The 22,344-nt window shown below is 40.8% G+C and overlaps 1 protein-coding gene and 1 long non-coding RNA gene across 18 annotated transcripts in view; one reads left to right on the top strand and one right to left on the bottom strand.

Moving 5' to 3' along the window:
* The window catches only part of LOC119027066 (calcium/calmodulin-dependent protein kinase type II delta chain), an 80,399-nt gene that overhangs the window by 15,668 nt on the left and 42,387 nt on the right, over positions 1-22,344 (bottom strand). For 3 of the 17 annotated variants that reach the window (XM_037111877.1, XM_037111882.1, XM_037111894.1), the window contains 10 exons: positions 22,274-22,339; positions 18,809-18,881; positions 13,177-13,279; positions 12,163-12,246; positions 10,359-10,453; positions 8,127-8,249; positions 7,905-7,988; positions 7,631-7,673; positions 6,232-6,272; positions 1,888-1,947 (listed from right to left, as the gene is read on the bottom strand). In XM_037111877.1, coding sequence (XP_036967772.1) covers positions 1,888-1,947; positions 6,232-6,272; positions 7,631-7,673; positions 7,905-7,988; positions 8,127-8,249; positions 10,359-10,453; positions 12,163-12,246; positions 13,177-13,279; positions 18,809-18,881; positions 22,274-22,339 — 772 coding nt within the window. Of the gene's footprint in view, positions 1-1,887; positions 1,948-6,231; positions 6,273-7,630; positions 7,674-7,904; positions 7,989-8,126; positions 8,250-10,358; positions 10,454-12,162; positions 12,247-13,176; positions 13,280-18,808; positions 18,882-19,885; positions 19,959-22,273; positions 22,340-22,344 lie in introns of all 17 variants that reach the window. The other 14 variants (XM_037111885.1, XM_037111887.1, XM_037111889.1 and 11 more) reach the window with 7 other exon arrangements.
* Positions 18,888-20,896, top strand: LOC119027068. The gene is made up of 2 exons (XR_005077296.1): positions 18,888-19,838; positions 19,940-20,896. It is a non-coding gene; the product is annotated as an uncharacterized LOC119027068 (long non-coding RNA).

Below are 22,344 nucleotides of genomic sequence, written 5' to 3'. Positions count from 1 at the left end.
AAAAGAGGCAGCACAATTAAATTGTCAAGATGGATTGCCCACTCAAAAGAACATGCTATTGCTGTATACTGGTGCTGTATCACTGTATCCTGTATGACTGACTGAAACCCCTCTAGGGCAAGGCCGGGCTGTCTGTAGGTGAAGTCTGTCACAGTGATAATTTTGCCGTCTGACAGAAGTATCATAGTCTCTACTCTACCTAAGGATAATCCTTCCTTTTCCAGAGCTGGACTTGTGCAGGTGTGCCCACGACCATTCTTCAATAAAGAAGTGACAGGGAACACATTTAAAAAAAAAAAAAAAAAGAGTAGATGGTAATGGAACCCTCCTAGTTGAATTATCAGCAAAAACATTTTTTTGAACTGGGTCAGAAAACATTGTGCCTGACAAAAAGTTAAAAAGGAAATCCACTTAGAGTCAAAGGAATAGTTCAACATTTTTAAAAAATATTCAGATTTGAGTGAGATGAAAAGATTCGTCTCAGTCTCACGCTGTAAGTTTACAGGTTTGGAGTCTGGTTGTGGTTAGCCTAACTTAGCATAAAGACTGGAAAAAGAGGGAGGCAAGCCGGTCTGGCTCCGTTCAAAGTTTTACAAAATAAAAATATATCAACAACTTTAAAGTTGACTAGCTAACATGGATCTGGGTTAATCTGTAAACAAACTGAAATTTGAAAATTACAATTTGTGGATTGATGACATATAGTTCCAACATGTAACTCCCTTTAAAACCATCAATAATCATTTCTACATTTCTGACTGCGTACTGATTAAACAAAGTCTGATAAATCTTGTTAATTAATTTAGAGCTGTAGTGCGCATGTATGAATAGTTCAACCTAGGGGTGTTCTGATATACAGGTATTAAAGAGATCCAATAGCCTATACTTAAAAATCAAAAACTGGTATCACGGTACTAAAATGTCTGTTATTACTGTGTAAACATTCCAGCACCTCTAAATTAATTTGAGTTTCTTTCCATTATCACTCATCATCATTGGTGGCAGCAATGCACATCGATGCTGGTTGCAACCCATCATGAAAAGGAAGAAAAGATGAAAATTTAGTGACGCGCTAACTCGTCACCATAGTGTATGGCTAGTGTTTCCAAGAGATTGTTGTAGTTTTCTGAATGCTGCAAGTTTTATGTTGATGTGTAGTGAAAATTTGTTATCAATAAAACAACACCAGCCAGGTTAGCGGTTTCTTTTTAAGTTTTTCTCACGTGATAGCTAGGCTAACTATGCTCAGATTCTAGTTCCATACTTTATGAGATTGATCACCCTATCCTACTTTAGATACTAAACATGCAAAAAAGGAAATGTGAAAGGCCCTCTGTAGAACTTGTGTTTAGTTTACTCCATTGAAAAGTACCAGCACCCTCTGTAGATTTTGTGGGTAAAGAAAACATTACTCTTAGTTTTAAGGTATATTAATCTAATGGCATATTTATGAATATCATATTCCATTAAGGCCACTAAATCCCCACTAAGTCTCATGCACTATGCCTATAACACAATTAAAATCGACTCAACAGCAAACCAGTATCATGGCCTGTCTGGTTGAAAACACAATACGTATACTGTTGCAACAGTATATTAGCCCCAGTGACATGCAATGGCCCCAGTGTTGCCATTGCAGCCATCATCAACAACAACGGAAAATGTAGCCCATGTACAGCAACCTGGCAATGCAATAAAGCAGTCGAGCTAGTGTTACACAGCTACTAAAGGCATCTGTTGTTCTTTCTGTAAGCTTTATGGAGGAGAACAGTCACCAACGACAACATGACAAAAGCCATTCAACAACATGCATAATCAGGACAGGCGCCACCAAAAGTATAGGCACGCGTGCAAACATGCAGGCAGCAAGGCAGGCAGACATTGTACCAGAGAAGGAGTGGGTACAGGCTCTTTGGGGCTGGTGACCACATTGGCCTTGTTGTTGATCTGGAGGGGCAGAGTTGACAGACAGGTAGACAGACAAGCAGGGCAGAAGTGACAAGGCTTAGTGTTCAGACAATCGCTCCTCAAGCAGCTGCTGTGGAAGGAAAAGTGACGCACTGTCCCCAAGAGTTGCTGTCAGTGAGTCAGTCCATTAGTGTGTACATAAAACATGTGTGACCCATGCATCACAGAATAAGGGGTACGCAGATAAAGCCCTGTAAATGAACACCCGAACAGTATCAAAAAAATGACCAAAGTTCATCAAGAGAAGGGTAAGTAAAACAGAGCACGGAGCAAATGGATGTTAAGAGACAGTGAAAAGGAAAACAAATGATCCAATTACTTTACAGAAGAATGACAAATTAGGTAAAATTGAACTGACTTGTCTACTTGATGCATGAGCGCTGCCTTCTCCACTTATCACAGTAAATGGTATTCCATTTTCTGGTTGCCATATCCTGATACTGATAAGGCAATGAGGCAAAATAGACACTGCTCTTTTAATGTAGCTTTGCACGTGCTTTTTATCGATTACTGGAACTGTTGAGTGATTTCATGTTTCATGGGTATGAATGTTTTTTCATGTTGTTGAGCCTTCACTGAGGGTTATCTTCTGTCACTATACAATAGGCTTAAGAGTCAAGATTCAAGAAACTTAATTGTCTATGATTCCTGCATAAGACACCTGAGATGACACAGTACTCTGCAAGACATTGATGCTTAATGGAGATTATCCTGTTTAACACAAAGTCCTATTTTTGGACACAACTTTACATGACAGATCTTATTCAATATAATGGGTCTGTAGTATTATAGCACAAAGAATCACGACAAAAAGTTGATTCTACAGCAACACTAGCTGCTCTGCGTGGCTGTACATAGGTACAGTGGTGATTTAAGCTAGATGCTGAAATCAGTATGTCAGCATGCCAATAAGCTCACAGTGATGATCCTAAGCAGTGTTTGGCTGTGGATGTTTAGCACCTGAGGTGCTTTCAGACAGCAACTGGTGGACAGATTGCCATCCCCAGAACTGTGTTGTTAGCATGGCTAAGAGCTAAGAGAGCTAATGACAGTTGATTAATATTGTTGCTCACTCATTAATGCTCTTCCTTGAGATGGTAAAATAGAATTATGAATACTTTCATACTTAATATTCCAATTGAATTACGCTATGTTAAATGTCATAATTGAGTTCATTCTTACTGATTTCCTTTGTTTCATCATTATTTGTATGTGAGGATTGATCTAAAGTGTATCTTAAAGATGCAAAATATGGGTCTCTGGGAAGTAAACATAGTACTACAAGCCAGTTTTTCAAGCCATTTTGCATGCCAGTAAGCTGTGGAGACTTCCGGGTCCTTTGTTACTTTCAACTCTCTCAAAAAAGATGTTAAACGCCTAAGTTCAAACTTTTGTTAACAGCAGAGTGAGTCAGGGTGCACTGTAAAAGTCTGAAGAAATTACATGATACTGATACTTTCTTACTTCACCAACTAAGATGCATTTACATTGGTTTTATTTATTTAGTGGGGAACATACTGACTTCCAAAACCTGGAACATGATAACTGTGTACAGAAAGCGGATGATCAGGAAATCTTGGAAATTACAGAATCATGTCCACAGGAATATGAATAATCAGTTAACTCTCTGTTCCATGTAAACATCGTGTGACAACCAGCTTCACAGGATACAACTCCTAACATTTAAGCTTTGAAACAAATCATTGACAAAGACATGTAAGGAAACAGACTCAACAAAGCAGGAAAAAGGAAATGAATCAGTGTCTTCATAACATGTTGGGCCTGTTAACAGTCAGATAGGACAAGAATGCATCATGGGTCTGAGTCTCACGCTATAGTTACAGTTGACCTGCATCACTATTAAATGACAACTACAGTGCTATTGATCCTCTGACTCTAAAAGGTGCAAGGAATAGGTCTCGAAGGTTTACATATGCTGGGGACACACAACATGACTCTTCTGACACAATATGTAATGACAATTGATTTTCCTGTTTATGTGCGGTTGGTCATTTTTACACGCATGTCCTTGCAAACTGTGACTTCTGGGATTCTGAGTCATGGTCTGAAGTGGCCTCCTACACTGGTTAATTCTAATAACCTACTGTAATGAGGGAAACATTGGTACATCTCAAGCATCAATACACAAATATATTCATCTTCAAAACCAATAAGGGGCTCTGTGAAAGATACAGGAGCTGTTTATTTAAAGTGCCACTGTGAAATTTTGGACTTATTTCAATAAATATATGAATAAAATAGCTTAGTGTTATAATGCTGAACAGAGGCTTCCCTGTTTGTTAAGTCATGCAATGCATTCCGAGTCTAAAAGCAGCACACTGCAGCACTGTAGTGGAATTTAAATGCAAGGGGTTTTCTATGGCTAACTACCCACTGCAGGACTCAGTCAGGACTCAGTCAGGCTAATGAGCAGCAGCAAGATCAGGCCTACCCTCAAGTTTTCTGTAACATCTGTCTTCCTCTTCTGTGTTTAGCAGCCAAAACACAGCAAGAGAGAGAGAGAATGAACTTGTGCCCGACTCGACACACAAGGTTTATAGAACATATCTGGTGCAATGACCAGTCTGGTGACCAGTTTGCAGTACAGGCTAATGTAGGAAAAAAAAACAGGTGATACAGATTAACTCACAGAAGTGTTATTAGTACTATGTTGGGATCTCATTACATGGTCCTAACAATAAAGAGGCCTCCATCGAAAACCCAAAGCCTGTGGCACATCAGGAAATCCTGCAAACATAAACTCAGAGGTCCACTTGGTTGCGAAATGTACTCAAATGTACTCGATTTGGATGATTTGGAAGATTTATTGTAGACTCTCTTGCATATATTTTCTATTTTGTTAATATGATGCAGAACTGTGATCCCCCCCACAATAACAACTCTGAAATTAATAACGGCAAGCGCCAACTGTGAGTAGATTTGCAGTTACATCTCTAAAAATGATCCACCTCACAGGCAGATAAGTGTTCATGCCGAAACAATCATGATTAATACATTTCCTGCAGGTCTTTTTTTTTTTGTTTTGCTGCTGTCTTGTGCTTTCTGTGTTAGAGATTAATATGCACACCACATGGAATTCATGGTGCACCTTATAAACTCCGAAATCAACAACGTTTTGTGCAGCAAAGTGTGTGGGTGATGATAGGGACCTCATGTTGCATTCAAATGAACCTGGTAAACTCAGAAATGCATACAAAGAAGTTTCAGTTTTTACCCCCTATTTTCCTTTGTTGAAATTCAACAGCCTCCATCTGCCATAACTTTATTGTTATTTCACTATGGCATGTTTGATAATTAAATGCTAAAATCATAATAATATCGCCTTCATTTCTCTATAGGCACAAATTAGTCACAAATCTCTAAACCACTTCATTTTATTCAGAATGTACACAATATTTTTAATAATGCACCAAGTCAAAAGGGGTTCCTTACACTATTTACAGCATTAGGAATTTCTTTCAATGCAGGAAAAATTGGTATTATATTTAAACTAAATTCATACTGAATCAAATCAACTGAGGAAATCAGATATTTTTTGAATTGGGTGAAGGACTCCTTTGAAGACCAATTCCAAGGAAAATCAGATTTTTTAACATGGTTTACCTGACCAAATGATGTGTTTGATACAAAGCGCATCATGAGCAGTATAACCAGTCAGTTAAGTTGAACCAATTGTGCGGTCAGGCTCTGGCCATTCCATCTCATTAACATAATGCTGCTGGGCAACAAGCTGTGTGCAGATGTGGCTAATTATCTGTATAAAAATGCATGAACATTCTGGCTGCTGTGGAATAGGGGTAGGGATATAATCTAGGTCAGAAACAAGTTAAATTGCGTGCACACACAGGTACACTTTCCTGGAGAATGATGGAGCGCTGAAGCCCATCTCGTGCTCTTGAATCATAATTTAATCAGCAGTTATTACTTTCCAACAGTTCCCAGGGCTCATACAACAGATGCCCCTCCTTTTCTAAGACAGACTGACAGCGCAGAGTCGGGTAATTATTGTGAAATCTCTGTCACTTGGGGATGACTAAACTTGAACTGCTATTTTAAGCAACACATTGTCGACAATGCTTCGGTATCTGAAGAACAACACGTAGACGGAAGAGCGGAAAGCTGCTGAGGTGCGGTGCGATATGCCAGCACCACAGTATATCTAACAATGGTGAAGGACATGTTAGCTTTCTGTACATTACTTGAAATCAAAAGTGTGAAGAGCGTGAGGGTGGCTGAACTTACTTTGACACCATCTGGTTTTTTGTTCAGCAGGCTCTTGGCTGCTGTTGGGAAAAAGATGACAATGCAGGGAAATTAGTAGGCAGCTGGAAATTATATGTACGCACACACGCACATGCACAGTGTCTATTCAAGGCTGGACAATTACTATTGAGCCCTGCTAGAATTGGAAGAGAAAATGCAAATTAAGTCAGGAGATGAATTAAAATTGTGTGAATCATTAGCCTGGAACATGCGATTAGATCCATCTGACAAGACTATATGAGACACTGTCGGCAGCATGGGCAGTCACTGTTCAGAAATTAGCTCCATGGTTTCTCTTTCCCTTTCTCTGCCTACTTTTTTAAAACTTTTTTTAAATCAAGACTTTTTTTTTTAAGAAACTGTTAGCCAAAATCATGTCTGTGTTGACTGTTTCTTCGGGTTCTGGTGGACAATGAAAACAACCTGCTTTTCAGTTAACATGCAAGGACAGTGTGAGACACGAACACTTGATTGGTAGTGGCAGGGAGAGAAGCAGGGTGGTTTCGGGGTTTCGGGAATCCTTTATAGCAGTGAGGAGTGATTTTTTTTTTTTTTTCCAACAATTTACATGAGCATGTTTAGTAAGTGATAGAGGCTTTACAGTGACAGCGAGTATCTTTAAGAAGCCATATTCGAGGAAAGTCTTTTGAGAATTTTTTTTTCTGCATGTCCCATAAGTAGTTTAGACTGCTGAACTACTGGGATTTTGAATTATGAATTTCCTCCGATATGGCCACCAGTGGATGCACTTTATCAGCTGAAAGCCCTATGCCGGTGCTTTTAGTAGACATGCTTCAGTACAAAACCTGGTAGTGTGGTTTGACACTGACGAAATGGCGGCTACACATAGGACTCTTACCTTTCACATCAGTTTACCACACAGGAGGGGAAAGGAAGAAAAACAAAAGCAAACACTGAGGGCATGATCACACTTTGACTGAACACTGTCAACTGACCGTCCTGACATAACAAAACTAAAATTAACTTGAGTTAAACAAATGCTAGCTTGACTGTCATTTGTCATGAAGAAAAACAATCCATATTTGACTCAGTTGAGTGTTTTGCCCTTTAAAAGGGACCTGGAGAAGGGACTGCATCGATCTGTATGGTCATTCAGTCTCTGTTGATAGCAACTGAAATAGGAGGACAAGATAGAGCATATTGGGTGCTAAAGGCCAGCAAAACTGAAAAAAAAAACAGCAGCACTGAAGAGACCATCAGCGCACTCAATGCCTAAATACATAATCAAGACAGAGTTAAGGGAGCATTGAGAAAACAACTGCCATCAGTAATGCAGGTTCTGTCTATAAGAACCAATATTTCACGCGGGAACAGAAGCATTAGCTGCCAGTCCTCATTATTTCTGGTTCAGTCCTACCTGAGAAGTTGCGAGTAGCAAGCATAGTAGTCAGGATAGCACCCTAGGGAGAGTGAAAACAACAGTTAGAGGGACGGACTCTGATGTTTACAAAGAATGAAATGTTAATGATTGGATATCTTGGGTACTATAACTGGATTTAGCTGATTTAAAAGTGGAGCAAGTGGAGCAGTATTTTCAAGAAAGATGAGATCTTTTCACGTCATCATCACAGTTGGAAGCAGTAACAACAGGTCTTCTAAAACGACTTGCCCAATCCTTTATAGTCACTCACCTTGAGTTTCCTTCTCGCGTTAAATTTCTTCAGGCACTCCACAGTCTCCTGTCTGTGCATCATGGATGCCACAGTGGAGCGTTGCTGTGAACACAGAGACAGTATGTGATGATGTAGGATGTCTTCACTTTGTTTTTTGTCACAATAATGACTGCATAATTACATTTAGTGACAACTCTAAGAGGCGACATCAAACTATTTGTGTGTGTGTGTGACACCTACACAGATCCAGGGGTGTTTGAGCGCATCTGTGGCGGTAACTCTCTTGGCAGGATTGATGGTCAGCATCTTGTTGATCAGGTCTTTAGCCTCTGGAGTCACTGTATCCCACTCAGGAGAAGGGAACTGTTCCAGGAATTACATCACAGAAACCATTTATAATGTCCTATCTACAGCAAATCAAAACAAAATTCATTTTCTCAGCAGCTCAGAGCTAGCCAGTTCTGGAGGACAGAGTTCTGGGGGAAGACTGCCTCTGATCTGGATGAACAAACTCCTGAGGTCACATCAGATTCTGCTCTAGTGTGAGCCGTTCACAGATGGCAGGAGAGGGCCAAAATTACTTTTTTAACTTTTCTTGAGCTGAACACTCACTCAGCCACAACACTTGCTGACTGTGGATGTATCCAACAGTTTCTTGACAATGACATGTCATCCCAGTTTACCAGCATAGGCTGACCTTCTCTATGAACTCACCCCACTGGTATGCATTAACACCATCCCACCTAACCTACAATAATAGACCTTTTTGCATGCCTCAGAGACCCTGACAGTAGTTGACAGAAAATGTAACGCAAGTAGACCACCAACGCAATCTCACGATTGATGGCAGGTTCTGCACAACCATATCACTGGCTAACACCAAGTGAGAGGAGGAGAAGCCAACTAACTGTTCCTCTAACCACCCTTCTTTCCATCTTCCTTTCTTTCTCTCTGGTTTTACTTGTTTCTTTTCATTAGAGATTCAGAGTGTCGCCTATTTATAGTGCCACATGGTTCGGATCCAGAGGCCCGTGATCGTCAGCCCACTGATAGGATGCTACAGGTAATGCTACTCATCAACAGTGAGGAAAGAAGCTGAAATAACGAGGTGGACGGACACTCTCTTCGCTGTCTTTTGTTGCCGTCTTGTTACTTTTCTTGCCGCTTTACAGGCACAATCTATAGTGGAACTGTGCAAAAATATTGGCAGTAACGTGTATGTCACCTGGGAGCTCTGGTGATCTAAATCCCATTGTCTACATGAGAAACAAGCAAAAAGGGGACCCACTCATTACAATATTGCCCCACAGCAGTACCAGTTGCCAAAAACATCACTGACTACCTGCAAGGTATCAAAAGAAAATGTTTTTTTGGCAGGACTACAAGTAAAAGTCTTGTACTTGCACTGATGTTGAACATTGTTCGAACAAGTGTTCATGACTATAAATCACATCCCCATCCCGCTGGGGCTGTAATTACACATCTATTGAAAGCGCATTTAAACTGACATGCTTATTTTTTGCATTGAAAATTAGTTGCTGGGCTGCAATTAGAGCTGCACAATATATTGTTTGAGCAATGTCACCACGATGTACGTGTGCGCAGTAGTCACAATGCAGGGCCTGCGATGCAAATGAACTCATCTCATCTAATCGCAGGGTTAAATAAAAATCGCAATGTCAGTTTTTTCCAATATCGCGCAGCCCTAGTTGCAATATCATTTTCATTTAAAGCAGAAAAATACATAAATGAATTGCACACCCACCCTCTTGCCATCACATTCCAACAGCCAATTTTTTTTAGAGTGGACAACGCCTGTGCATGAGCAGACCTTTCGACTGAACAGTGACTGAATCAGACAACATTCCATCCATCTCCACTTCCTTCCCCTTCTCCCACTGGCTGGTTGTGCAGTGGAGAACAGACAGTGAACACTGTTTACAGAGTCATCTGCTGTGGTACAGTTTGCGCAGAGATATTGAAAACCCCAGACAAGTAAGGGTAAATCTCCTTTTATTTGGGAAAGGGAACAGCATTAAGGTTCTTTTAGCTGGAAAATATGCATCTGTTTGCTAAAATCTGATATAAAACTACAACAGAGTCTGAGAAAAGTCCTAATGATAGGAGAATAGAGTTAGAATTTAAAATCTGATTGTAGATGTTTGGAATGTTGACGAATATTTTGATATTTAATAACTCTGCAAGTTGTTTGTCTACACTTTAGCTGTTACGATGTTTGATGTGAGCATTTGTACGACCCCGATGTGAGCATTTGTACAAAAAAAAAAAAAAAGCAGGCTTATTACGTGGCTGGTTGATATGGAGACTATGAAAATGAGATGAGGCTTGACTGAATTAAAGGAGACTGTTGGGCCTTAGCGGAGTATATGTATTGTCTTATGATTATCCAATTTCTGTAGTTGTTTACTCAATTAACACGAGAGTGTTTGTGTGTCACAAAAGATTACCCACATCATAAGCCCCGGCTTTAATCTGCTGGTAGAGTCTGTGCTGGTCCTCATCCCAGAATGGAGGATATCCCACCAGGAGAATGTAGAGGATCACACCTACACACACACACACACACATACACATGACAAGTTTAATCATGACAAAACTCCCACATTGTGACCCATAACTGAATTTTGAATCTGACACTCTAAGTCCAGTGAATAAGGTGAGCGTTGAAGAACTGTAGATACATGGTGCATACACATGAGGTCTAAATATAGAAGCGTGCGGTAACAGACACACACCTACATGTTTGTGTTTGTTATTGTAGGCTGGCCAGATGCCAGGAAAAGATGCAAAGCCCTATATCTGGCCACGAGACAGTCCAACCACAGAAACAACACCGCCTATTGTTTCTGTGGACTCAGTGAGTCAGCACAGGTGTTTGGAAAGGAGCATGTGAGTCTGTTTGACAACTCGGGCCTAGGTGGCCAGCCCATCAGAGGGATGTGGAATGAATGGGGGTGATGATTAATTCAAGAGATTAGAGGCGGTACATACAGTAATACTATCAACATTAAACAAAAATGATCATTTGCAGCCAGGTGTTGTGGTTTGACAAAAGGTGTCTTTAACGTTCCATGCTGGCTTGTATAAACCTACAAATTAGATGTGTGAATCTTCACTCGCTTCATGATTCGATTCCATTATGATTCAGCTGTCAACGATTCCGATTAGAAAATGATTCTCGGTGCATCTCAGTGTATGGCATCCTCAATGATCTATATTACTGCTCATTTAAATTCCCCTTTTATTCAGAAAGTCCTTCTAATAATCAGACCACTGCAGTCTACATTAAAAGCTGCACCTTATCAATACAGAAACATATAACATATACAAATCTTGTAATCGAGAAATGTTCACACCGCAATTCATTTTACCCTCTACCATTGTAAGCCTTCCAGGGACTTATGCCGAGAATCATCCCCACAGTATGATGCTACCACCACCATGCTTCATGGTGGGGATGGTGTGATTGTGGCGTGTGCGTTGTTTGGTGTCTGCCAAACATGGCATCTATAGTCTGATGGCCAAAAGGCTCCATTTTTCTCTCTCTCATGTCTACCACATGCCTGATGTTCATGCCACATGAACTATACTTAAGATTAAAAGGTCTTCTTCCAACAGTGGCTTTCTCTTTGTCACTTCTGACTGGTGAAGTACCCTGCTAACAGTTGTTGTATGCCGAGTCTCTCTCAGCTCAGGTGCTGAAGCTTTTAACTCCTTCAGAATAGTCACAGATGTCTTGGTAGCCTGTATTACCACCACTGAGGTATCTTTGAGCAAGGCCCTTAAACCTAACCACGTCAGTGGAACTGCACAGTGACCAGCAGATGAGACTATGGTTATAGTGAGCAGCTTCCAGGTGTGAATGTATACCTGTGTTAATGAGATCAGGGCGGTGATTAAAATAAAGAAAGAAAGAAAAGTGCATAGCTCTCAGTGAACCCTCACTGAATAAAGGTTAACAATAGAATCTGTTTATTAGTTTTACTTTTCGGTCACAATTGTAATGGTAAACCTAGCAACCGTATTGGCAGGGGAAAAAAGATCTAAATCGCATTCATCATGAGCAGTTATTTAGGATCAGGGGCCAAGAAAACAACATACAAACAAACCAGTGTTCTTTTTATGTAGTGGCACAAAGTAAGTCCTGCCATTGGTTGTTTCAGGGCATGACATCTGTGTGCAACTACTGATAAGCAGCTGCCCCGAGGCACTTCCCTCAATTAGACAAATGTGCTATGTCAGCCCAGAGTCTTACCACAGGCCCACATGTCCACTGGCTTGCCATAGGGATCTTTCCTCAGCACCTCCGGGGACAGGTACCCTGGTGTCCCAGCAAAACCTATAGCACACGCACACAGGAACACAATAAACAGAACAACTGTTATATTCTATTAAACTTTTTGACCATGCCACACATTTAGACACTAAATTCACAACCTTCTGTATGTGGAAGTTTATCAAAAGCTTGTTAGGACCCTCTTCCTAAAGCAAAACATCTCACAGTTGCTAAGGATCAGTGGTCCCATTAGCTTTATGAGGCGAGACTAACAAGGTCCAAGGAAAACATCCTTTGTGGGTATGTAGTTTGGCTCGTGACCAGTGACATGCAGCCTACTTTTAGAAAAGCCTCAAAGTATGAGCAGAACCTCCAGGCAATGAGACGTAGTACGACTAATAGTAAAGTCAGAGCACAAAGTGAACTGGATCCAGATAGAGGCCGGAGCTGGGGGAATAGAGCAATTATTTCTCTGTCCTAAAAGGGAACTGGGGGGAATAAATAGGCCTGGAATATATTCAATCCTGACTTGATGTAAGAGCCGCAAGCAGTGGCACACCTAGTCCCTTTAGATAGGTAGATCAGGCTTTGATGATAAAATGGCACAGTAGAATTTTATTGGGTTTTCTTCAGTCAGTTCATCAAGACCTTCACTAAGAATAAGTGCAAAAATATTACACTGTTATATCAGAGAGAATTGAACATCTAGAGATTTGATTTTGAATTTTGATTTTAGATTTGAGCACTGGCAAAATGGAGAGGATATAGGGCAGAAAAAAAACAATGGCATACATTCATGAAGATTATCTTGCTAAACAAAATGTCTTAGTATCAAGAATTTTTGAGATAATTTTCTGAAATAATCCAAAATTCAACTGAAAAATCCCATCCCAGGCTTTTGTCAAGAGAGCTGGGGTGACGCTAACTTCAGGGTTAGACTACAAAAATACATCATCCCTGCAGGCCTCTGCATAGAAAGTTGCGTATACTTACCAAACCATGCTTGCTGGTCTCCCTGCACTTCAATGGCCAGTCCAAAATCTGCCAGTTTAACTGCTGCCCCCTTCAACTTGCTGGCTAGGAGCAAATTCTCTGGCTTAGAGTGAAGAGACAGACAGATATGAAATCTTTCAGTACCTTTGTGATCACATAGTAAAGTCATTCTAAAATGAGAAGAGCTCGATTGAGGTATAGGCTTAGATGTTTCCACTCAAGCCTTCAAGCAGCGGGAAGGGTTACCAGACTTGATAGAGCAGCAAGGTTTAAGTTGCTCTCCAGTGTATTTTGGTAATTTTGTAATACTGTTTTGCCAAATAGCTTAATTTGTGCTTAAAGTTACAAAATCTAAGCTCTTGCCAATGTGGAATAATGACATATGACTATAGTAGAATCTTGGAGTCATATGTCAACTTCCAATTGGGGTTATATAAGAATCAAAGCTCCTTTAAGAAACAGGGCAGTGTGTAGTGTGTGATTTGTCAAGCCAGCGAAGGAGTGATAGCTCTGGTGGATGTGTTCAGAGCAGACCGGTGTTAGTAATCGGAGCAGAGAGGAAAGTTTAGCAGAGAAGTTGTCTAGTGACAGTAAACGTACAGTACCTGTGACAGTTTGACCATGAATAAACTCTGCAGCTCCTCAATACACAAGAAGTACTGCTGTTTGGGTGACTGCTAGCACTGTCCCTGCTATGATTAATGCTGTTTGTCCACGCTAAAATGGATGCAAACACTAATCCCTGCTCATAATGTCAATCCTGCTAACAGCAATGTGGTTGTCATGGGAAAAAAGTACATGTGAATATAAGCAGCACCCCCATTCTCTGTTTGAGAAAGAACGTTGACCGTTAGACAGGAAGACACACTGACTATAGGTGGGCTTTCAGAACTGATCTCAGATCTGAGTTTGAGCGTTCAGCAGTTAGGACTAATAGCTGGACTACAGGTCAAACTGTAGCAGCTGTCCAGTCTATAAGATAAATGTCTGCTGGAGGAAGGCTTCACAAAGATACTGATAAAGCTACCCACAAAGCCATGGAATAACTTATATTGAGCATGATCACATTCAGGTTTCCTCGGGGGCCGCGGCTACCCTCAGCCCAGCAGCAAATGTGATTCAACAAGATGCTGGCGAGCTGCGGTCATATCAGGCACACGAGCCCGACCGGTAGAGACGGACATGGTGAGAGAGGCGGACAATGACCGATGCCAAAATAATATATTTGCTGACAATCCTAACAGTTTCCTCAATGGAGCCAAATAAGAAATTATTTGAAATGGCTTTACTGTAATTTACAGTAATAATAACAAGAGGGGAGGATGCTGTTGATCAAAAGGGAAGCTGCTTTTATTTGGCAACTGTTATCCCATTTTATCTTAACAACAGTGAACACCAAAGCCATAATTCATTCTGCGCTTCTCAACATAGAGTGTATTCATCCTTACTGAAGACTTTTTCCTCAGCCAGTGACCCTGGCTCAGGACCCTCAGTGCAGCTAAGACAAAATCAGCTGGATAAAACAGAAGTCCAGAAAACAGAAGTGTAATACTTTGCTGTAGTACTTGTGCTTCTAATCTATTGTAGTCAGAGGCCCAGAATAAATTATGGCTCATATGGCTCAAAATACACTGCCTCCACATCACCTACACATTATTACTGCCTGAGGTATTAATTTCAGAAGATATCAGATATGTCATTCACAACATTCAATTGAATCTTTGTCACTGTTTCTATTTCTGAGTCATGCGATCCCTCAAATCTTTGTTGTGGGCAAAGGTTTGAGGAAGCATAGGTAAGGAAAGAAGGCAAAAGGGAAGAGCATGGAGAGAGTAGTTAGGGTAAGAGTATCAGCATCATGCAGTCATTGCAAATACTTTTACACCATCCGATTAGCTCAGCCCACTGCAACCACCCCTTCTCACCACAGGAAAAACAGGTAACCTGGAGGGTAGGAAAGGGTTGTAAAAAGGATAGGCAAGTTTTGGGTTTGATCATGTCAGTGTATTTGTTATGCTTGTTTAGCAGCAAACTACAAGTGTAGCTGTGTTGCGTTCGCGTTTGGCTTTTCTGCAGGCAAACCGCTGAACCCGCCTAATAAATTTAATCTGTGGTGTTTTGTGTTGAAGTGCCTCCGCAAATTAAAATCCTTTGCAAAGGACGTGCACCCATTGCAGGACAAACACATTTGCTTGCCCTCAGCAATCTCGATGTACAATTAATTCTACATCAAAGTTTAACTGGACCATTAAATTAAATTATTTAAATCCAAAAACCTTGTACATTTAGGGATGTAACCCTATCACTCAAATAGACCTTCATGACTGCTACATTATGTGGGTGAGTCCTGTGTTTCTTTGTGAACATGAAATAAATTGTGAGGAACAAAAAATGAAATCAGAATGCAGACCATGGAAACACTTCCATAACCAGCAGCTGTTCCCATTACTTTGTATCATGTTATAATGACTTATAGACACATTGTCTTTGAAAGTATCAAGACTGAAAGACTGCTTTGCACTAGCTGCATCACAAGAGGATTTGATATAGCACTTTATAATCTGTGTTATGATCACAGAAATGGTACCATACGGATGATGGGTGCTCAGGGTGCTTTAACGCCCATTAGTACGTCATTGCTTTTTTTCCTTTATAAATCACTCTACCTGTAAAGCATTCAGACAGCATTTAAATACTAGCAAGTGTGACTCTCAGGCCTGCAGATAGGGCTGCAAAGGCCCCACGCATGCAAACACAGTCAAAGTTAAATATAAATAAATACCCAGAAAGCATGTCACTGATGGCATCGTGTAAGATGTGGTCACGTTAACCGACAAGCCACATTACGCAAGGCTGTCAAGTCAGTATATTGCACTCTAAATTCACCTTGAAAATATTGGGTGCATAAACAAACTCGCACAAATACATGATTGGGTTTTTTCATCTGAGTACACGAATATGGTTCTTATCAGGTTTCAGGATTTATGCTCTCTCCTTGCTGCTAGTGTGAAATTGCTCTAATTGGATTGTGTCTAATACAACGAGCCATAAAATAGATAGAATTACTGGCCGGCTAAACCATCTTGGTGGTTCTGCTTCAGTCAATGACCGTTTACTGATGAATGCAAACACTGCACTTGCTGCCAAAATTTGCAAGAAACAACTCTGCCTCAGGTAAGTTACGCAGTGCAAGACTTGGATTTCTTTGAGTTGAAACTTAGAGAATAAAGCCCTGTACACATGTGCATGGTTATTACTTATGTGTTTTGGCCTTCTGTTCACATGTAAACAGCGTCTCAACTGAGCTTTTGGTGAATCCTGCCAGGGTGAAGATATTCAGAAACAGCATTTTCAGGGTTTATGGGTGGACAGGAAAACCGGTGTTTTTTGGCTTATCTCCTTTGTTTGATGTAAAGGATGGATGCTTGGTGTGGGTGCGAGACCTGGTTGCCCCCCCACCAGGCTCATTTACTCTAGGACAGCGCTCCACGACCAGCTCTAGGTTAGCTTGGAAAGGCTTGGACTGAGTGCTCACTGTGCCTGTTGCGTCCTTTGACGATGTTTTGACAATCTATGCCTCTATCTATATAGAGGCACTATTAAATCACTAGGAAGTATGGTGGACTACTCAAGTCTTCACAAATGTTGCTCCTGGCTTTGCATGCCTCCCTTAGCATCCAAAAATGAAAGTTCCAATGCATTTGCGCTGCTCGTTGTGTTTGCTATGGAAGGAGATTATGTTTGAGAAGAGAGGTAATTACCTCCTACGCTTTGATTCTTTTGAACACAAGATGCTAATGTTAGTCTCTCTTGGCCTTAACCTTTAGCTAGCGACCTATCATCGACTACACTGATAACGCTTTGCAGTTAAAATGAGTTGAAGGTTGCCCGCTCTTCATCTCTACTTCAGGCTAATGGTTCGAGGCTGTACTTCTAAATCAAATGAGAATTGTACACATTACATGTTCTCTTGTTTCTTATTCAACGTGACAATATTCTACAATATTCAATATTCTACAGCAGTTGGGTTCACTGAAGGCAATTGTAGGCTAGGGGTGTAACAGTCCATGTATTCATCCCAAACTGTCACAGTATGGTTGTCATAGTTCAGTGCATGCAATAATAGAATATAAGAGAAGAATAAAAGTGTTTTGATCTTCACTCTAATCTAGTAAGTAACACTAATGACAACTGCCATTAAAAAACAAAAAGCAGGAGAAGACACTACTGTCTTAAACTACCGTCAGTCAAAGATAAAGAAGAAAATAATTAGAAATTTAGGATTATGCATTACAGATATTTGTTGCATGCTTCCTGCTGTACTGAACTTACGCTGAACTGTGACCCCAAAAATTGGGAAAAAACGGTAAATGAGGTAAATGTAAATAACCATGACTTTAATGTACCATTTAACCCCTAATATTGGCATCAAGCTTTCATGATGTACGAGGAAAAAAGACAATGTGTGTTTATCGGCAATTGATTCTGACTCTTTAAAAATTACACAAAAACTTCTATGAGTCCCATAATGTTGTATAAGAGCAATGCTATACTGGTGTATAATGTATTCTTAGATTGAGACACTTGAGGACAGCATGAAATAAATAATAATAACAATAATCATGTGTCTAGACTACATAAACTTAAAGCTTTACAAGAACTTTATAACAGGCGTGTGTATGTGTATGTGGGTTTGTGTGTGTTTTGTCTCCTTGTACTAACCTAATCTGGAATCATATTCATGTGAATTAAATCACATGAATATACACAGTGTTTCCCAGTGTTACCTCTGCTCTGTAGCTCGCTTATTTGGGTTGTATTTGTTTTGTCTTTGTGTTTCTGCAGTGAGCCACAGCAGCTGCCTGGTAACAGCCAATTGGAGCGCGGAGAGATGGCAGGGTATGGTAAACCAAATCTCAGACACACCTGGTTCATTTGATTAGCAAATCAGAGCTTTCGGAGGATACCACAGGAAGAAAACAACAGCATTACAGATGGAAACAGACCACTGTGGTCTTAATGTTTATTAAGATCTAAACTCCAATAACAGTCAAACAATGATAACAATGGTAATCTGACTATTTCATGCACGTGACCCTGACCGCTAAATAGCACACCGTTTTACGACAAGATGGTGTTTCAGTACATATCTACTCTTCAGCAGAACTGACATTTTACTACAGGATGGGCATCCTTAATGGAGGTGCAACAGCCCCTGGAAGAGGTTCATCTATTCAAAAAGGCCGATGAACAGTATGCACTGCTTTTTATAGCTAGATGACTGCCAGTCTTATTTTCTGGAGTGTTAACACTTTTCTTTCATGGGGGTGGGGGGGTGGGGGCAAGTGCAGTGCCTGCTTGGTGGAAATGTAAAGTTGATATTTTTGTTAAAACAGGACACTGACAGATACAAACACCTCTATGTGAAAGTAAGGTGCAATATGACATTTACAAAAGAACTGAGAGTCGATTTACATCAGAGTAGACAAGAAAAGAAAAATCAAATAGGAAAAAAAAAAATGGAGAAATAAATACAGAGGCCAGGTAAGACATGTTGGGAGTGTGAGGCCACAGATCAAAAATCAAAAGGAAGAATCTGTATTTGTTTGGTCTTCATATTGAGTCTACTTACCTTGAGGTCGCGGTGGACCACACCCATCTGGTGGCAGTGGAGCACAGCTTCTAGGATCTGCTGAATGCAATGACTGCATGCAAACACCAGGGGGCCATGGGTTAGTGATAAGCTACCACTCACTGTCTGTGGCTGTGAGCTCGCTTTGACACCCGGGGAGTTGCTGACCATGTTAGTGCGGTGACTGTACAAAGATGTGGCAACTGAGCCCCGCAACCAGCAGCCATAATATGGAGCCATTTACGCTATGTTATAATTTTTAAAACTTTTTTTTTTTTTGCGTTTCTTCGTTCACAAAATGATATGCTATGACAGGCACCGGCTAGAAAAACAGAGCTACAATTTCATCATCATCATCATCATCATCATCTACTACGCACACAGCATGGCCAATTCTCTGCCCGAGTCTCAAAACAGAAGTGGTGTTAGCTCCTGGCCAACTTGAGGCTGGACCTTGAGAGACGAGAGGAGGGAGGTAGGAGCTGATGGAGGGTGTGGCTTGAATCTGTTACTGCTTCTCAGTTACAACCCAACTGTTCTCAATGGGTTGCAGGAAGTGTTGTGGTGTCTCTGACAACCATTAAACAAGTTGAATAAGATTCACATCTTATTCAACATGAGTGAATCAGTGATCATTGCATACAAATTGTCACAAATTTCCACACATGATACACACTAAGTATTTCGTCCTCCTCTGCCTCCTCCTCTCTCAGCTGTCAGCCTCTCAGTGGCCACGTCACTGCATGGTTTTGGACAGATGCTACATGCACTTTGTGCTCCGGCATACAGGAGGGGCAGGCCATCATGAGATCTACCAGCTCCCCCATTACTTCACGACCTACCACCTCCTCTCCAGTAAACCTGCCAACAATGCCCTGCAGCAGGCGGATCTCAAAACACTCCTGTCAGGTGGCTTTGCGTGAGGGTGACTGGTAGAGGAGAAGGCGTGGTTTTGGAGGAGGCGGCACTCAGTGAAAAGGTTAATTGGTCGACTGGTCAGGCAGTGGAGGAGCAAGGCAAGGTGTTACAGGTGGGCAGGCCCGTGTCTTTTTGCTGTTACTGTCGTCACTTACTAACCTTTAGGTCCCTGTGCACTATGCCATTAATGTGGCAATGATTTACACTTTCTAGAATCTGCTGTATGCAGTGACTGTGGAGGAGAGAGAGAGACCACGCCAGAAGCAAAAAGAAGAGGAAGAGGGAGAACAGGTAAATGTCAAGAAACAAAGGAACAAGAACAGGCAGACAGAACACACCAACCACATGAAAAACAGCACTTTGACAAAAGAAAGATTCTAAAGGAACAGTTCAACATTCAGGGAACTGAAGCTCTGACTAAAGTTCAGACAGGCAGAGTACTCTTTCGCACGCTCAGTCCTTTGGTTTATTTCTCATACCAACCTCTCATTCAGTCCTCTCACTCATGCTCACATATAACTGCCTGTCATCATCTGGGGCCTTCAATCGATATCAGCTGCTCAAATCAGCCTGGCACATAAACACCCAATAGCACAGTGGAACACCCTCAAGGTTAGCCCATCATCTTGCTGCTGTCTTTTTGAATATGACTGTCTCCTGCTCTCTAGTTCATTCATTCTGCGTGCATTCATGCAGCATTTTTGGGGGGTAATTTCAGCTTGAATCATCAAGAAAAATATAATATTTATGGACCTTTTTTCCAGCAAGCTGATGTCTGATTATCCAGACTAAAGGAGAAATGCTCTTCTCAACCTGTATTTGCCTATACACAGCTTCATCAGCTCTTCCAGGACACTCAGCTGTTGTCAACAACCTGATCACCACCACACTGTCTCTGGCTTATTTCATCCATGCTAACTCCACACACCTTCAGTTAGAGGAAAGTAATTTATCATTGATCCTCATCGCTGCCATTTCTGTTCAGCCTTTGCAACATTGCTTTATATCCATGCTGTTCATCATTCTCAGGCCTCTGTGCAGAGGGCTACAACTTTCTCATGCAAAAAAATATAAAATAAAAATGAGCCTCATCCTGCCAAAACAAGGTTCATGAAGTCTGATTACCGATGTTATCACCTCTCTCCTCAATAAATGATCTGCGTTCAGCTTTTCCGTCTCATTGCTCACATGCATTTTGGTATCTGTTTTCCGTTGCTGCTGCTCAGGGCAGAGGCCCTTCGATCACGAAATTTCCCAGTAGAGTCTAAGCTAAAGATTTTATCACATATCATCTGCTGTCAAAACCATTTTCTTAACGTCATTCACAAGTCTCTCTTAAATGAAACCCAGTCATCCGCTTTCTTGCCAACAGTGAGACAATAAGATTGATATCAATCACGATGCAGCTGGCTTAGCTTAGTAGAAAGACTGGAAGCAGGCAGAAAGCTGCTATAGTATATTATGTATCTTGCGTGTTTTATCTGGCCATAACAGCAATCTTCTCCCAGCACTTCTGTCTACTACCTCTGGCTATAATGCAGACTGCCAGAGTCCATGATCACAGATATTTGTATAGGTGTCTGTGTAGGCACAACTGTATCTGGCAAACTCACTGTGACAAGATCTGCATAGAGTCACTGCCCCCAGCTGTTGTTCGCCAAGAAATACTTCCGCACACATAATGCCTAAGCTAGGCTAACCATATCAGTATTTAGCACTTGATCTTCAAGTCACTCTTGGAAAGAAAACACCTTGTTGAACTGTTCCTTTAAGTAATTTGACAAGGAAAATACAAAAAGGACACATGCATATTCTTTCCAACCATTACATTCTTTCAGATATTGCTTATGCTAAATCAATTCATACAAATAAATAAAATCCACAACAAAACAGAATCCAGATCCATCACATCTAACAATATGTGAACGACTAATTGTCTTTTTTCATCTGAACTGAAAAGATTACGACTCTTGATGACAACTGCTGGAGCGGCTCCATCAACTGAAAGTCACACTTCAATACAGCTGGATGGAAACAATTTAAAAAAATCTTCAGACTTATTTAAAAATATGAAAAAATAAACCTTAGATGAAACTTCAATGGAAATGCTCTGGTAGAAAGCTGCTTTCTTTAACAAGAACTGCCACAAAAAATGCAGACAGAGTTTGTTTTGGAGTGGATTTTTAATGGACAGGTCATGAGGTAAAATTGGGAAAAGTAGATCTATAATCAAAGGACAAAAGGTAGAACAGGAAATGAAAAAGAGTAATCGCAGGCATAAAAGGCATATCAAAGGCAACACAGCAGGAAACACTTCTGTCCGCTGCATAATGAGCAAGGGCTCTATTTTTGTGTGCATGTATGTCAAATAGATACTCATAGGTAGGTAATGCAATTTTATGACTTGCATGGATATAATTTTGTCAGCTGTTCTATACTTTGTACTGCTTGAATATGCCTTTTTTTGCCAAAGTAGACTCAAAGGGTTTCACATTACATTTATTCAATAAATAGAGAAATATCAACACAAGAGAGCATTACACATACCTGGCATCAGCTTCACTGTAGTACTCCCTGGCAACAATATCCTCAAACAATTCACCACCGGTCACTCTGGA

The sequence above is a fragment of the Acanthopagrus latus genome, chromosome 10, assembly GCF_904848185.1.
Source record: "Acanthopagrus latus isolate v.2019 chromosome 10, fAcaLat1.1, whole genome shotgun sequence".
Lineage (NCBI taxonomy): Eukaryota > Metazoa > Chordata > Actinopteri > Spariformes > Sparidae > Acanthopagrus > Acanthopagrus latus.
The sequence above is the reverse complement of the archived record's forward strand: the minus strand, read 5'-3'. Positions and strand labels throughout refer to the sequence as shown.